At 56.6% G+C, this 15,561-nt stretch overlaps 1 protein-coding gene across 6 annotated transcripts; it reads right to left on the reverse strand.

The window, feature by feature from the left end:
- Window positions 1-947: 947 nt before the first annotated feature.
- Window positions 948-15,501, reverse strand: SGTA (small glutamine rich tetratricopeptide repeat containing alpha). 6 transcript variants are annotated; one of them, XM_027547150.1, is made up of 12 exons: window positions 15,400-15,501; window positions 8,491-8,628; window positions 7,799-7,905; window positions 7,563-7,647; window positions 6,557-6,656; window positions 6,140-6,244; window positions 5,229-5,367; window positions 4,500-4,562; window positions 3,333-3,370; window positions 2,482-2,571; window positions 2,171-2,292; window positions 948-1,907 (listed from the first exon to the last, which is right to left on the reverse strand). In XM_027547150.1, the coding sequence occupies exons 2-11, from the start codon at window positions 8,588-8,590 to the stop codon at window positions 2,178-2,180; spliced, it is 942 nt and encodes a 313-aa protein (XP_027402951.1). In that variant the 5' UTR covers window positions 8,591-8,628; window positions 15,400-15,501; the 3' UTR covers window positions 948-1,907; window positions 2,171-2,177. The 6 variants fall into 6 exon arrangements, with proteins under 6 accessions (XP_027402951.1, XP_027402947.1, XP_027402950.1 ...); XM_027547146.1 differs by having other exon boundaries at window positions 948-2,090; XM_027547149.1 differs by lacking the exon at window positions 15,400-15,501 and adding an exon at window positions 15,266-15,365 and having other exon boundaries at window positions 948-2,090.
- Window positions 15,502-15,561: the final 60 nt, after the last annotated feature.

Consider the following 15,561-nt stretch of genomic DNA (forward strand, 5'->3'; position numbering starts at 1 on the left):
GTTAGGCCTTGACTTACCACACCATAAAGACTAAACTGCAGACGGTCTATGGGCAGATAAGAATGAGGCCTTGGCTGAGACCCTGAACAGAGGCCCCAGCTGAGCCTCACTGGTTTCTGACCCACAGACACTGGGAAGGAACCAGTTCTGAACCACTGAGTTTGTGCCAACTTCTGCTTTTGGTGGCACTTCATGGCTTGCTGGATCTTAGTTCCCAGAGCAGGGATCGAACCCAGGCCCTCAGCAGTGAGTGGGTAGTCTTAAGCACTGGACCACTAGGGAAGTCTATTATCTCAGTTTTTAAAGAGGGACCACTTCCTCAGGCAGGTAGCTGGAGCGACGTAAATGCCAGTCCACCCTTCCGTGGGACACGGCCAGGACTTGCCTCTCCTTTGCTCTGATAGAGCTCTCATGCCCACAGTAGCATGGGGGACGGACTCCTCTTCTCCCTGAACTTCGTGACTTACCAGCCACCATCCAAGTGGCAGGGAACATGGGGAGGTCACCTCAGCAGGACACAGCAGCTCAAGGTCACTAGAGGCTATGAGGACACCCACTGGAAGCCAGAGGTCACAGCCAAAGAAAGTGGCATGGCCCAAAAGCATTTCCACAGCCCAGCGACCCGGGGGAGTCGAGTGCAGGCCTGACACCCCCTGCACCTACACACGTGTCAGCCGCTGGACAGGGAGTGAGCCAGACCCATCAACACATGGATTTAGCCCAAGGGGGTTCCCAGTCTGACTTCTGGCCTCCAGGATGGAAATACTGTGTGTGGTTAAAGGCCACTAAATTTGTGAGATTGTCTCCAAGGTGACAGGGAAGGCACACACAACCTGGGTCAATGGTTCAGGGTGACCCATGCAGGGTCCACGCTGGGGGTTCCCGGAAGCTCTGGGAGGTGAGGGGGTGGGGGCAGAGCGGCACTGAGAGGTCCACACAGAGGCCAGCAGAGGTCACGATGTCTATTTATTCCCCACACGTTACCTTGTCACCATGGTAGCACTCATGAGTTAGGATGCCTTGCGGGATGTGTGTGGGGCTGTCTCTCTCTGAGTTACCTACACACACAGTACTGGTACGGTGTCGCCTCCCACACGACCTGACACCACCAGGGAGCCTCCAGCAATCCCATCGCAACATTGTGGCATGAGCCACAGTGCCAGGGACCCTCTCCACCCTGCCCTGGGCTGCAGGGACATCCACGGTGGCTGCCTGGTGATCTCAGGCCCAGGCAGGTGGCCATCAGGGACCCCCGTAGCCCCGACCCCCAAGTGGGAGGAGAGCCCGCTGAGGATGCAGGCAAGCCAGGCCAGCAGGACCACCTGTGGACAGAGGACAGTGGCTGGGATACACAGCCAGGCTGGGACAGGCTCAGGAGCCAGCTCAAAGGTCGAGAGGGCCCCTCGAAGTCTGTCGGTTTTAAGTACTGAGAAAAGCATGGCGATCAGACCCGAGTCCATCCGAGCACTGGACTGGAATTCAAGTCCCAGAAATGGGTCGTGTGCATCCAAGACGTCTGCTTCAGCCCCCGCTGGACGCAGAAACTGCCTCCGGGGCACTTGCAACTGGAGTTCCTTGTGTGAAAACACGGGTCTGCTGGGCCAGGCTGGCTGGCAGTGAGCTCGTTCGAGCAGGGGTGGCCAGGGAGGCCATAGTCAACTCAGAAAGCGGCTTCTTGGGGGCTGGGAGGCCCTGCAGACAGACTGGGGGGGCAGGCAGGGGCTGAAGAAGGGGCTTCGGGGCCACGGCACCCCATGGGCCACTTCTTGGAGAGCGGTGAGAAGACCACCCCCACCTCAGAATGTTCTAGAAAATACTTTAGTGACCAGGTCTTCAGGGCAGGGGGCCAGGAGGGAGACGGGTGCTGGTCTGCACTCACAGCTTGCTGGCTCTGTTTCAAGAAGGATCTGGGGGCCGTGAGAGAGTACAAAAAGGGAGGGAGGGGAGGAGGTAAAAGTAAACATCATAAAAATCTGGCTTAACATGCAGGTCCAAGTTCTTTTTCTCTCGTGGGCGATCCAATGGGAAGAGACGGAAAAGGTCAAGAAGGCTTCCTGTTGGCCGGGAAGGACCCGATGGCGCTGGGCAGGCTGGAGGGAGAAACATCTGAGTGGGACCACCTGGCAAGAGACCTGAGGGCCCAAGGTGCCCCCCAGCCCCGGGGACTCACGGGGCGGTTACTCCTGCTGGTCGTCGTTGCTGGCACTGGGAGTCCGACTCCTGATCTGACTGCGGAGCTGCTCTATCAACTCTGGGTTCTGTTGCTGCATTTGCTGAGCAAACTGCTGGCCCCTGCAGGTGGGGGCAGGGGAGGCATGCCTGGGCTCAGCCAGGTCCAAGGCACCTACCCAGCCACCTCTCCCCACCTGACATGCCCCTGGAGGGCAGGGGGACCACTCCCTGGAGAATGAGGCCCCACAGAGCACCCGGGGACCCTGGACCCTACCCCACCCGGGAACCCTGCCTGGCAGGTCCACTCACGCCTGGATGAGACTGGCCAGGTCATTCTGCGAGGGGCTGGTGCCGGGAGTTCCCAGGGGGTTGTGGCCGCCCGAAATCATGCCAGACATGCTGCAAAGAGAGTCCTGGACTTGAAGACGGCTCAGTCCCCTTTTCCCCCTGCGGCCCTGCTCAACCCTTCCCCTCTGCTGGCAAGAGATGTCCCCTGGGACCCAACTCCCCCTGAGCCCACCCTTCTGACTGCAACCTGTCAGTTTCACCAACTTTCCCAGGAACATCCATTTTTTACTCAAAAACAGTGATTCTCAGTGGGGTAGTGCTGCCCTCCAGGGACACTAGGCCATGCCAGTGACACAAAAGACCATAGAATGTCTGAGTCCACTGATGTGAAACACTGTCAGGCCGGTCAACAGACGGGTGACTGGTAGTCAGGAGCTGGGAGACCACACTCATGGGGTGGGGCTTCATTTTGGGGTGATGGACGTTCTGGAATTAGATTGTAGTGACCAGCTACAGGACATTATAAGCGTACTTAATGCCATGGAACTATAGACCTTAAGATGGCTAAAATAGGAAACTGTATGCATCTTTTACCACAATAATTTTTAACCACAAGGTCCAAAGAAGAAAGGACTTCCCTAGTGGTCCAGGAGCTAAGAATTTGCCTTGCAATACAGGAGATGCAGGTTCAATCCCTGCTGAGGAAGTAAGATCCCACATGCCAGGGAGCAACTGAGCTCACGTGCTGCAACTACTGAGCTCGCGTGGAACTGAGAGTCCACACACTGTGATGCAGATCCCGAGTGCTGCAACTAAAACCACAGCCAAAGAAATATTTCAGAAAGACCCAAAGGAGAACAGTGGTCACTTACAGCTGCTGAACCTGGGGATTGTTCATCAGGTTTGATGCCTGAAGAAGAGAACAGACCTGTCAGATGGGGCAGGCTCCCCAACACATCCTGCCACTGACAAGGTTACCCTGTGAGCACCATGGGCCTCCAGTCTAGCACCCGGAGCGCCTGCCTGCCTCTTCCCCAGGCCTCACCACCCATAATGCGCTGCAACCCTCCCCCGCTTCCCTACTTTCATCCTGTCTGGACTCTCATCTTAGGAGATTCCAGGCACCTCGTCACCACCCCAGATGGGGACGCCCCAGAAGAGTTGGTCCCAGTTCTCCTCTGTGGATAAACGATGACACCTGTTATCTCCCCTGCACTGATCCCCTCCCCTGCCAAGTTGGGACGATCTCCTCTGGGCCAATTTTAAGACAAACATGAGCAGAGGTCAGGGAGGTGACTTCCAGGTTGTGGCTCTTTCCAAAAAGGGCAAGATAGCGCTACCACCTGGCCGTGGACCGTCCACCGCCCTTTGTGGCTGTCTCAGGTCACAGTCGTGTGAGCACCAGGCATGGCTGGGTACTAACAGCACTGCACAAAGCCTCGGGGGGCTGTGACCATTGACCCCAATGGACAAGGCCAAAGGAGTGGCCACTGCTAGCTGCGTTCCCTGGCTGGGTGTCCTCCTGCCTTGTGGCCATCTGTCCCTGGATGAGAGCAGAGGCCCAGCTACAACATGGGAGGCCAGACATGTCTCATCAGGACAGACATTTCTCTGGCAGCTGGGGCTCCTCTTCCTGATGGTCTGAGACCCTGGGGCCCCTGGAGCCAGCAGTGAGCCCTGAGGACCAGCAAGACCACCTGGAACTGCACAGGCGTGTGGACACGCCAGGCGCCTGCTCCCGGGGAACACCCTGTGCAGAACACGCACCTCTGCACAGAAGGTGGCCTTTCTCTGGGGCCCCCACGCCCTGCCGAGTCTCATCTGCACCTCAGGGAGCAGGTGTAGCCATCTGTAATAATCGTGTTCACACTGAGAAGGGGCTCAGCATGGGGTGCAGGGCTGGGAGAGGTGGGCTCAGTCTGCTCCCTGTGCTTGACATTGAGGAGTCTGACAGAGGGTGCTGCAGGTACCCCCTCCCTGGGACGTCTGTGGCTGTTCTGACAGTAGGCAGGGGCAGCGGGGGCAAGTGAGGCCATTACCATGCTCATGAAGCTCGGGTTGTTCAGGAGGCCTGCGATGTCAAAGCTGCCAACACCTCCCGTCTGCGGATGAGAAAAACCCTGCTCAGTGGTGCCGGGACACAGGACCTCGAAGGCTAGTCCCCAGGAAGTGAGGGGTAAAGTTTCCCATGGGGGGCGTGCTGGAATCCTGGGCATCCCTGCAGCTCAGGCGGTCCAGGCCTGCAGCCAGAGGGAGCTTTGTAGAAGGAAGCACCACGTGTGGGTCACCCAGGAGGAGCTCAGCATGTTAACCTCAGCTTTTACTTTGAAGCTGCCTGAGAAAGGACAGTGTCCTCCAAGAGTGGCAAGTCCTTAGAGACAGTAACCAACTCGTCCATGACTGCACCTTTCACTTGCACACCTCCCAGCACAGGCCAACATGACCCCTCCTTCACAGGGCCCCCACAGGTGGAGCCACAGTCCCCACCCTGGTCACCTCAGATCACTCACACTAGGTACCCCGAGCCTGCTGGCCCTGAGGGCTGACTCCTGCCCAGGGAACCACTGATAGGCTCTGGTCCCCACCCCGAGGGGTGGCTTCCCTGGGTGACACGCCCCCTTCTGTTTCCGGGATCAGCCCCTTCTCTCAGGACAGGACCCCGCTGAACAGAGGACCAGCCCCCAGCACCAGAGGGTCTCCACACCCAGCTCTGGCCTTGCCCTCCAACCCAGCTGCCCCACCCCCAATCGCTGTCCCACGGGACTCACGGGACTGGGTGCCTCTCTCAGCCGCAGCTCAGCCACCTTGAGGTTGGACTTGTAGGTCTCATTGTCTGGATCCAGCTCCAGGGCCTTTCTGTAGTAGGCCACGGCCTCCGTGTGCTTGTTCAGGCTGGATAGTGCCAGGCTGCAGATGGAGGGACGGAGGGCATGGGGGAGGGTCCAGGAGGCAGCCCCAGTTCTCGTGGTGGGGGGTCAGAACCCTACCTCCCTGCTTGGAAGAGCTGGTCTCAGGTGCATCCCGGGACTACCCGGGAGTTCATGCCAAGGAGGCGCCTCAGGATGGGCTGCAGGCCAGGACACCAGCCAGCCACCCCCAACATCCACAGAGGGAAGTGCTAGAGAAAGTTATAAAACCCACCTCCACTGATGACCCCCCAGAGTGCCAGGTGGGGTGCACCCTGAACCCCATGGGGAGAGATGCTCTGCCTGGGACCCTCCCCAGCCTCGCCCTCCATGTCTCTGCATCTGCTGTCCATCTGTTTCTTCACAAAAAGCTGATTAAACTAAATGACACAGGAATTTCCTGATAGTCTAGTGGCTGAGATGGTGAACTCTCAATGCAAAGGACCTGGGTTTGATCCCTAGTCCAGGAACTAAATCCCACATGCCCCAACTGAGAATTCACAACTAAAAGACCCTATGTGCCACAACTAAGACCCATTACAGCCAAAGAGATATTAAAAAAAGAAACATCACCTAAATGACATGTCCTCCTGACTTTTGTGAGCCTCATGGGGAATCGCTGAGCCCAGGGAGGGGTCATAAGAACTGTGACTTACGCCAGGGGGTCAGAAGCTCAGGTGTCAGCCTGGACTTGGGATGGTGTGGGGCTCTGTCCCTAACACAAGCACCCCGGGCAGACGGTGTCCGCCGGGTGGATGGGCAGGCACACTCACCCCATTCTGCCATAGGCCTTGCTGTAGGACGGGTCTATGCAGATGGCCCGCTCGCAGTCCTGCACTGCCCCTGCATAGTTCCCCAGTTTGCTGTAGGCTGCGGCTCTGGGGGAGGACAAGCAGAAAGGTCGGGGAGCCAGCTCCTCCTCGCAGCCCCTCGCCCGGTCTCCCTGGCTACCTGGTGGGGCAGAGGCAGGGTCGCCGAGAGTGGGAGGCCCTGGCAAGCTGAGTGCCCATGCTTGGTACCTGTTCATGCTCACTCACGCCTGGCTACCCACCCAGCCAGGTGTGTCATTTAGGATGGCAGCTGAGGCATCGTCATCCCAGCCTTGGGTGTGACCACTCTCCCCATTCTCTCCCACAGCCTGCCCAGGCCCCTGCCAGCAACTCCCTCCTCCCCTATACTCCAGGTTGCACCTGTTACAGAAGTAGACGGCATTGGCAGGGTTCAGCTCGATGGCTTTCCCATAGAAGTGCACAGCGGCCTCGAAGTTCTCTACTTTCATCTGCTCATTTCCTAAAGAAAAAGGAAAGGATACATCCATCCTGGGGTCGGAGGCAGCCTTCTTGGCTCTCTTGGCTTCCCTGTGAGGGGATGGGGTTTTAGGGCCCAGGACGTGACACTCAAACACAGGTCAGGCTGGTGCCAACTGTCGTGGCCCTGGCTGTGCCATTTGGGAAGCTAAGCCTCAAATGCCATCACTCTTGCTCGTTCCTTCAGAAACAGCCCAGTTTTAATGAGATGGAATTCATATACCACAATCCTACCCTTTAAAACTATATAATTCTGCAGTTTTTAGTATGTGCAGAGTGGCCCAATCATCACCACTAACTCCAGTACGTTCCATCGGCTGAACATAAGCACCAATAGCTGTTACCACTCCCCAGTCCCTGACAACCAGGAACCTACTCTCTGTGTCTGCGGATCGGCCTGCTCTGCACATTTCCCATCAGTGGAAACACACCCTTTGTGTCCTTCCGTGTCTGCTTCTCTCACTGAGCGTCGTGTCCTCAGGGTCTGTCCACATGGTAGCGAGTGTCAGTGCTTCACCGCTTTCTGGGACTAAGTGACATTCCCGAGTGTGGAGAGACCACATGTGTGCATCCACTCATTGGCTGATAGGCAATGGTTTCCGCTATGAGCACAAGTGCACAAGCACCTTTGTGGATGTGTTTGCACACCTTCTGGGCATACCCCTGGGAGGACCCACTGGGTCATGTGGTCACTCTAACCACTTGGGAAGGTCCACAGTGGCCTTGCCATTTACATCCCTCCCACTGAGGGTCTGACTTCTCTATGTCTCCACATCCATGCAGAAGCCCCTGACCCCGACTCCAAGGCTGGCTTGCCATCTACTCTGACGGACCGGCTGGCTTCTACTTCCTGCAGCATCTGGAGACCAGGTTGTGGGGCGCTCCTCACCTTCAGTTTTGAGGCGTTCTGCCTCGGCCGAGTCCTCCTCCGAAGGCGGGGTTTCCTGGGGGCTCCTCAGATCTGGCGGCAGCTCCTGTCCCCAAAGCGAAATTGAGTTGCTGGAGAGGCAGTAGGAAACCACCGTCCCCCTGCCCCACCCAGCTCAGCACCCTTCATGCCTCTGGGGGTGACTCAGGCCCTTGTTCTGCGACCGACCCATGGTCCCGTGGGACCTGAAGGCTCACCTTGCCCACGGCAGCTGCTTCAAATATTTCCGGAAGAGTCTGGGGGAGCGCGAGGTCACTGTCCTCCACCGTCACCCCAAAAGCGGTCTCCAGGCACTGGATGGCAACTGCCAGGGGAATGGAGGTACACTCTGCTGACCCCAGCCCCGAGACTGCAATCTTGGCAGGCAAGATTCGAGCTTCCCTTCTAGGGCCAGCTTGCCAAGGCCTCGGAATGCATCGGTTGTGGTTCTGATTCCTCGGGGAAGTGGAAGACGGACCTACCCCTCGAGCCATGAGGCTGGGAGGAGAGGGGACAGTGCTATCCCTGCCTAGCAGGGAGCAGATGGTGACCTCAGGGCTGTCTGTGGGGTCACAATGCTGGGGCCGCCCAGGTGGTCTGACTGCTGGGTCTGGCCTGGGGTCCTCAGCCTCATTTCCATCTTTGGTGGATAGGGACACACATTCAGGGGGAGGGATTCAGAACCCTAGGGGGCTGTGCCTGACTGTAAGAGCAAGTGACAGAAAACCAGCAGGGGGCCCAGCGTCCCTCCCTGTGAAAGAGGATGGGGACCGGCCCATCACACTCACCCCACAAAGCTCCTGGGCACTGATGGGGGAAGGAAGGAGGAGGATGGGGGAAAGTAGCTGGCAGCAGGGGGCAGAGGACCCAAGCTCCAAGGAGGAAGGGAGACCAGTGACCCCCCACATACCTTCCAGGCTTTCCTGGGCATCAGACGAGAGCTCCCCATGCCGGAGCTGGTCGTGCAGGAAGCGGATGATGGCGTAGGCCAGACGCTTCTTGTTGTCCATCGTGAGGTGGGAAGACACACGCCTGGGAGCTTCAGGACCTGCAGACATAGAAGGAGACAGGCCTGGGGGCTTCAGGATCTGCGGACATGGTTCAGGGCATGAGGACAGGGTGGCAGGGACAGCCAGGCCTTTCCCCCTCTGCCCCCACATTCACCATCATGCACCTCTTGCCCCAGACCATCCAGGCCCCAACACACCCCACCCTGCAGGAGCCACTTGAACTCACTGGCTAGCTGTATCTGCTCAACGAGAGAGGCAGGAAAGTTAATTCTTCTCATTTCACATAGGGGACACTGAGGCCACCCAGAGCCCCTGGCAGTCCTGCCTGATTCCTGCCTCAGGGTGACATGGCCCTGGGCCCAGTGGTCGTCACTCCTCACCAGCTGGATGGGATACACAGGGCTCCCCAGGGACACAGAGGGTGGGCCACAACCCTACCTGCTGCTTCTCTACACTCAGGACAAGAAAACATTCTGACATTCCAAGTCCCAAACATTGGGGGAACAAGCACTGTCCATGAGGGTCAGACAGGACCAACTGGTGGGCCTGAGCAGACCAAAGGCCCAGAGGGCACTGACTGCCTCCCTTCCAGGCCGCCCAAGGGCCTCCTCTGGGTTCCAGCACACCCTGCTGTATTCCTAGGCTTTGTGTGACCATTCCCGGGACACCCTGGTGACACTTATGGTTGTCATGGCTGGGAAGGCAGGCCCCCACAGTGCCATGATGTGCCAGGTACTTCACATCCCTGCAGCTTTGCCCCCTGCAGGGGACCACCTCCCAGTCAGAGAGTAAACAGGCTCAGAGGGGACAGCCCATGTTTGCCAGGGCTGCAGAGGGCTGACCTGGCAGCTGGGATGTGCAGTGTGAAATATCCTGGTTCCCCTAACATGCTCCCATGGGGTGAAGAGCCTGCGTGGCCTAGAAATCGAGGGGCAGCCTCCCGGCCGACTTATCACTAACCCATCACTGGTCAGTGACAGGTAAATCAAACTAGAGCAAGTCCTAAGCCCCAGGGTTTGCACACTGGCTGAGAGCAGGCGGGTGCTATCCACCCTCGGCCCTCAGGTTCAAGACATGTGACCCTGGAGGCACTTAGGGCCCTGTTTCCGGTTTGCAGAAAACTACATCACTGACAGTTTAAAGAAAGGAGAGAAGGCAGACACAAAAGGCCACACAATGTACGATTCCACTGATGGGAAATGTCCAGAACAGGCAAATCCACAGACACAGAGAGTGGGTCCCCGGTTGTCAGCGACTGGGGCTTCTTTCGGAATGTTCTGGAAGTAGAGGTGACAGCTGCACAGCACTGTGAATGTACTGAAGTCTACTCAATTTTATAGGATGTGAATATCTCAATTTCTAAAAAGTGAACTTGAAGAAGCGGTGTTTTATGCAGCTGGACAGGGCATCTTGGCCAACATCCCACTCCCCAAAGCTCTTCAGGGTGGGGGAAGTGGAATGACTTTCCTCCCCCATTTCTGGACACAATGAGCCTTTACCAAGCAAGTGCCTTTGGCTCAAGCGTATCCCTGGAACCAGGAGGTCTAAGGTCAGGATGGGCCAGGGCACAGAGGGCAGATGGCCAGCACTGCAGCCACAGGATCTTAGGAACAACACAGAGGGGCCATGGAGACCAACCCACACAGCTCACGTGCTCAGAGGACAGTGAAGCCCCCAACACTGAGTCATATTCCCCAGCTGAACCAGCAAGCTGCCACCCAAAATGTCAACTACGTTCTGGTTTTTCAGTTCAGTTGCTCAGTCGTGTCCTACTCTTTGCGACTCCATGGATTGCAGCACACCAGGCTTCCCTGTCTTCCCAATCTTCACCACCTGGTTTTCACAGGTATTTGTTTTGCAAACAGCAGCTTCATTCACCACAGCCAAAAGGCGGACACAACCCAATGTCAGTGGATGGACGATGGGTCAATAAATGTGGTCCATCCACATAGTGGAAGATTACTCAGCCTTAAAAAGAAAGGAGGTTCTGACACCTGCTACAACCTGGACAGACCTTGAAGATATGATGCTCAGTGAGAGAAGCAGACACAGAAGAACAAATACTGTTTTGCTCTACTCATAGGAGGTCCCTGGAGGAGTCAGATCCATAGAGACAGGAAGTAGATAGTGGGGCCAGGGGCTAGGGGAGTGGAGTCAGTGTTTAATGAGGTCAGAGGTTCAGTTCAGGAAGATGAGAAAGTTCTGGAGATAAGGGTGGGGATGGTTGCATGACAATGTTGAATGTGCTTAATGCCACTGAACTGTGCACTTTGAAATAGTTAGGATGGTGAATTTTACATTATGTGTATTCTACTGTAATTAGAAAAAAACTTGTTTTCAAAGCTCAAAGTGGTCCTCTTAGGATGCAGACCTCTGAGACCCCAGGACCCTAGTCCTTTTGTATATTCTGCTCTAAATCAAGGGTCAAGGGCCACACCTGGCAGCCATCCATTTAGCTGAAAATGTCTTTTGCATTCATATGCTACAGAAGTGCCTCCATAATATGCTTGGTTTTCCTCACTGCCCCCAAACCCCAGAGAATTTACCACCTGGCCTTCATGTTTACCAGCTCACCCCCGACCCCTCTGATGACTTCTCACTGAACTGGATGGAAGGGTGTCAGGGTCTCCCAGAGGGGGATCACATGTCAAGGTGACACGGTAATGTCACAGGACTGGGTAGCTGGGGCTCCCCCATGTGTTCCAGGCAGCACTTTGGGGCATGGTCCCCCGTCATACCCATGGGAGGCAGCACTAGGTCACTGAGATTCATGCTGGGCTGGGAGGGTACGGGGCGGGGGGTCTGCTTTCCCTCCCAGGGAATAAATGTGGCCTCTGTGACAACAGGCATTTACTTAAGAAAATAAAGGGCAACCTGATGTCTATGTGAGCAAGCTGTAAGGATGGAGGGAGTGACTCTGAGGGGTTGCTGGGGGTCCAGGGAATTCAGAGACAAAGTCACATGTGTTCCCTGCACACTCTCAGTTCTTCCAGCCCCACCCCCCACCATACCCCAGGACCTTCACATGTGCTGCTAACAGCCCTCTCCCCTGACAGATGCCTCCCTTGAGGCCACTGATGCCTGGTTTCCCACTTCCAGGGCTTCTTCTGGTCTATGACAGGACCTTCTCCCAAGGTTTGGCCCCCAATCTGACGTACTGAGCGCCAAGACCAGGGCCCTGGAGCCCACCCAGGGATGATGCTAGGCCCTACAATCTTAATGCCTCAGGTCCAGCAGTCTCCATCTGAGGCCAGCTCCTCGTCACCCGCTGCCTCAGGGCTGAGATGCTCTGCGCCCCATCTGAAGGGCGCCCAGTGGATGTTCTCACTCTCTCCTATAAAACAGGGTAATGGAGGCTGCAGGGAGATTCCAGCACCTCATGCAGGTGTCTCCCCCAGGCTCTACAGACATGGGGGGCTGGGGAGAATGTGCACTGAAGGGTGTTTAATAGCACCCTCTGCATCCATCTTCTGGGAGAGGGGGTGGGGTGGGATGGGATGCGACAAGACTGGGTTCCATCACCATGTGACCTTTGAGGTCCTGGGACCCTGATAATACTTAAATACACACCTGAGTGGAAGGGCGGGGAGGTGACCCACTGTGGGGAGGTGACACTGGGGCCCTCCTGTTCATACTGTCTGACCGTCGGGAATTTATTGTGGTGTCCAGTGTGAGCAGGCATCAAACTCAGTATTTTTCTCAAATGTGAGTGCAGGGGCCTTCCCCTGCGGCATAGCTGACAAGGGGTCAGGTCACTGTGCAGGGGGCATCCTGGGAGCTGGGATGGGGCAGCATCCCTCTCCCTCACACCCTCGATCCCAGGAAAATCCCCCCACCCTACCCAGGGTGTTGCCAATCACAAAAGTCTCTAGATGTCACCAAACCCCCAGCTGAAAGTCAATGATACACACCAAGTGGGAAAAATAAAGGGCAGATTTTCTGGCCAAATGACTCGGCTGTGAACTTTCAGCAAACCCTGCATTCGCCAAGTATTTTGGGTTACACGGGGCTTCCCAGGTGGCTCAAATGGTAAAGAACACACCTGCCAATGCAGGAGACAGAAGAGATGCAGGTTCAATCCCTGGGTCGGGAAGATCCCCTGGAGGAGGGCACAGCAACCCATGCCAGTATTCTTGCCTGGAGAGTCCCATGGACAGAGAAGCCTAGAGAGCTACAGTCCACAGGGTTGCAAAGAATCAGACACGACTGAAGCAACTCAGCACACATGCACGCTGGGTTTCAGGACTGCAGACAAGAGACTGCGAGTCTGCAGTGGGACTGGCACCTGTTGGACACAGGCAGTCCATGCGAGTGGCCACTCTCCTCCCTCTGGATGGCCCACATCACCTTCCTGCTCCCAGCAAAGTGAGTACAGAAACGCTGGCACATGCTCTTCCTCAGCTGCTACTGGGCACCAGGGGCTCGGGAACAATTCCGACTTGTCAGGCTTTGGCTGGGGAACAGAATCCTCAGCAGGACCGTTCTCTCTCACAAGAACAGCAAGGGCTTTGTGAGGCCCAGAAGGCTGCAGGGGCACTGGCTGCAGGCATGGGGTGCAAGCAGGAGACTGGCCGGGAATGGACAATGGCCCTGGGGTGTGGCTGAGGCCAGGGACCCAGTGCCAGTTCCTCCCAGTGCCTTCAGAAGCCCTGCTGGCTCTCCATCCACCTTTCCATTTTCTCACTAAAAACACCCCAGTCTCAGGAATGCCCTGGGTGTCCAGTGGTTAAGAATCTACCTGCCAATGCAGGGGACATGGGTTCGATCCCTGGTCGGGGAAGATACCACATGTGGCTGGGCAGCTAAGCCCAAGCACCGTAACAACTGCGCCTGTGAACGGCAACTACTGAAGCCCAGGTGCCCTAGAGCCCTGGCTCTGCAACAAGGGAAGCCACCACAATGAGAAGCCCACACACCACAACTAGAGAGAACTCCCGCTATCTGCAACTAGAGAAAGTGCATGCATAGCAACAAAGACTCAGTGCAGCCAAAAATAAACAAACAATAACAAAAATGTATAGAAAAGACTATAGCTCTCAATACAGGGCAGTGCTTAACCCGATTTAGGGCCACTTACCCTTCCAGGAAGACTTAATTATAAAGCCCTGAATGAAATCCTTGGAGTGCCCAGCACTTACAAACCTGAGCTGTATACTCTACCCACACTTGCTTATTTCAAGGGTCAGCAAACATCTTCTGAAAAGGGCCAGGCTGAGGACGTTCAGCTTCCCAGGCGCCAGGTAACATGTGTGTGATCCAGTGGGCTCTATCCCACAAAACCTCATTCACAACAGGCTGCAGGGACTTCCCTGTGGTCCAGTGGCTAAGCCTCCATGTTCCCAATGCAGGGGGTCCTGGTTCGATCCCTGGTCAGGGAACTAGATCCCTCCCCGCCAAAAGAGGCTGCAGTGGGATTTGGCCCCCTGGTCACCGTTTGTTTAATCAAACTCCCACTGTACAGCATAAAAAACTGAGGCCCAGAGGGATGGGAGCAACCTCCAAGGTCATCCAGGGAAGATGCATATCTGCAGCTTTGAACCTGCGCAACCTGATTCCTAGAGCTCCAAACTCCAAAATACCCTTTCCTCACCCACAAATATGGACACCCACACCAAACCTTGCATGTGATTTCTTGGGGGTTCACACCCTTCACCCCTTCTGGACAGCACGGGTGAAAAACCACTAGTCTGAGGTAGGACGTACTTTAGCACTGTGGACATTGAGGGCCAGACTGTTCTCCGTGGGGCCATCCTGTGGATTGTGGAGCAGCATCCCTGGTCACCACCCCCTTGATACCAGGAGCGCCCCTGGTTGTGACAGCCATAGACGTCCCCAGACATGGCCCCGTGTTCCCTTTGAGGACAGAATGCCTGGCCTAGGAAGAGGAAAAGCAGACAAAACAAATAACCAGAGAGAGAAACAAAAGAAAATGGGAAACGTTGCTGGGCGGAGATGCAGAGTGCTCACGCATTTCCTGGCATCTGATAACAAAACCATCTGTCCTCTAGGAAGCTCTAGACAAGTAGCAAAAACCTAATGAAAGAGGGTTCCACGTGTACTTAACCTCATAAAGACCCTAAGAGACATACTTCTACAGCCCCTATTCGTGGCAGGAAAGGGTCGTGGAGGGGGCAAGCGACTTGCCCAAGCTCACAGAGCCAGCGAGAGGTGGACGAGCCGGTCCTTAGCGCCAGATTTCGCCCCCGTCTCCGGCACAACAGGCAGAGGTCGTCCTCGTGAAATTGGACTAACCGCTGCTGATCTCTTGGAGCTGTCACTTCGCGCTGGGGGCCCTGCGGCTTTAGTCCTCTCGGGAAGTCCCCCTACCCCATGCAGGGACTGTGACGACGCCCGTTATCTGGAGGGGGAAACAGGCTCCGAGAAGCCAAGAGGCTGGTCAAGGTCACCCAGGTGGACAGTGGAGGAGCCGGGTCAGGGAGCCCCGACTTGAACCCCAAGGACCGGGGCCCCGATTCAAAAAGACCATGTTTCCGGGACACAGCGGACACCCAGCAAGTGCTCACTGCGTGCGGGGCGCTATGCCTCCCGCTATCCACCCCCGGGCCTCCTAATCCGCATTTCATAGGCCTTGAGTCCAGAGGAAGGAAACCTGGGCAGCCAAGGGCTTGCCCGACGCGGTCTGGCCTCAGTTTCCCCTCCGCGCCGCCCACTCACAGCACTCCGCAAATCATGGCGACCCCGGTCCCGGACCGACGTCTTCCTACGGGCACAGGAGCCCCAGAAGCCCCAGACGCCCCGAACTGCGGACCTCAGGCCCATTCGGACCTGCGCCGAACCCCCCGACTCACCTCTCACGCAGCCGAACCCGGGACCCACCGACGGCTGCGCCTGCGCACCACGGCGCCTCCCGGTCCCGCCCCCCCCCCAACTGAGACGCCTGCGCAGACCGCCTGGCTTTCATTCTGCGCAGGCGCGCCAATTATCAAGGCTGGCATAAGGGGAAGTGACGC

Source organism: Bos indicus x Bos taurus, chromosome 7 (genome assembly GCF_003369695.1).
Source record: "Bos indicus x Bos taurus breed Angus x Brahman F1 hybrid chromosome 7, Bos_hybrid_MaternalHap_v2.0, whole genome shotgun sequence".
Taxonomy (NCBI): domain Eukaryota; kingdom Metazoa; phylum Chordata; class Mammalia; order Artiodactyla; family Bovidae; genus Bos; species Bos indicus x Bos taurus.

What these genes read in the sequence shown, in the direction of transcription:
- SGTA (XM_027547150.1), bottom strand. Translation starts at nt 8,590, where the DNA reads ATGGACAACAAGAAGCGTCTGGCCTACGCCATCATCCGCTTCCTGCAC. An exon ending in TGCCCAGGAAAGCCTGGAAG is followed by an intron (nt 7,906 to 8,490) that starts GTATGTGGGGGG and finishes TTCCCCTGGCAG; the next exon opens with TTGCCATCCAGTGCCTGGAG. An exon ending in ACCCGAGCTTCATGAGCATG is followed by an intron (nt 3,371 to 4,499) that starts GTAATGGCCTCA and finishes TCTCTTCTTCAG; the next exon opens with GCATCAAACCTGATGAACAA.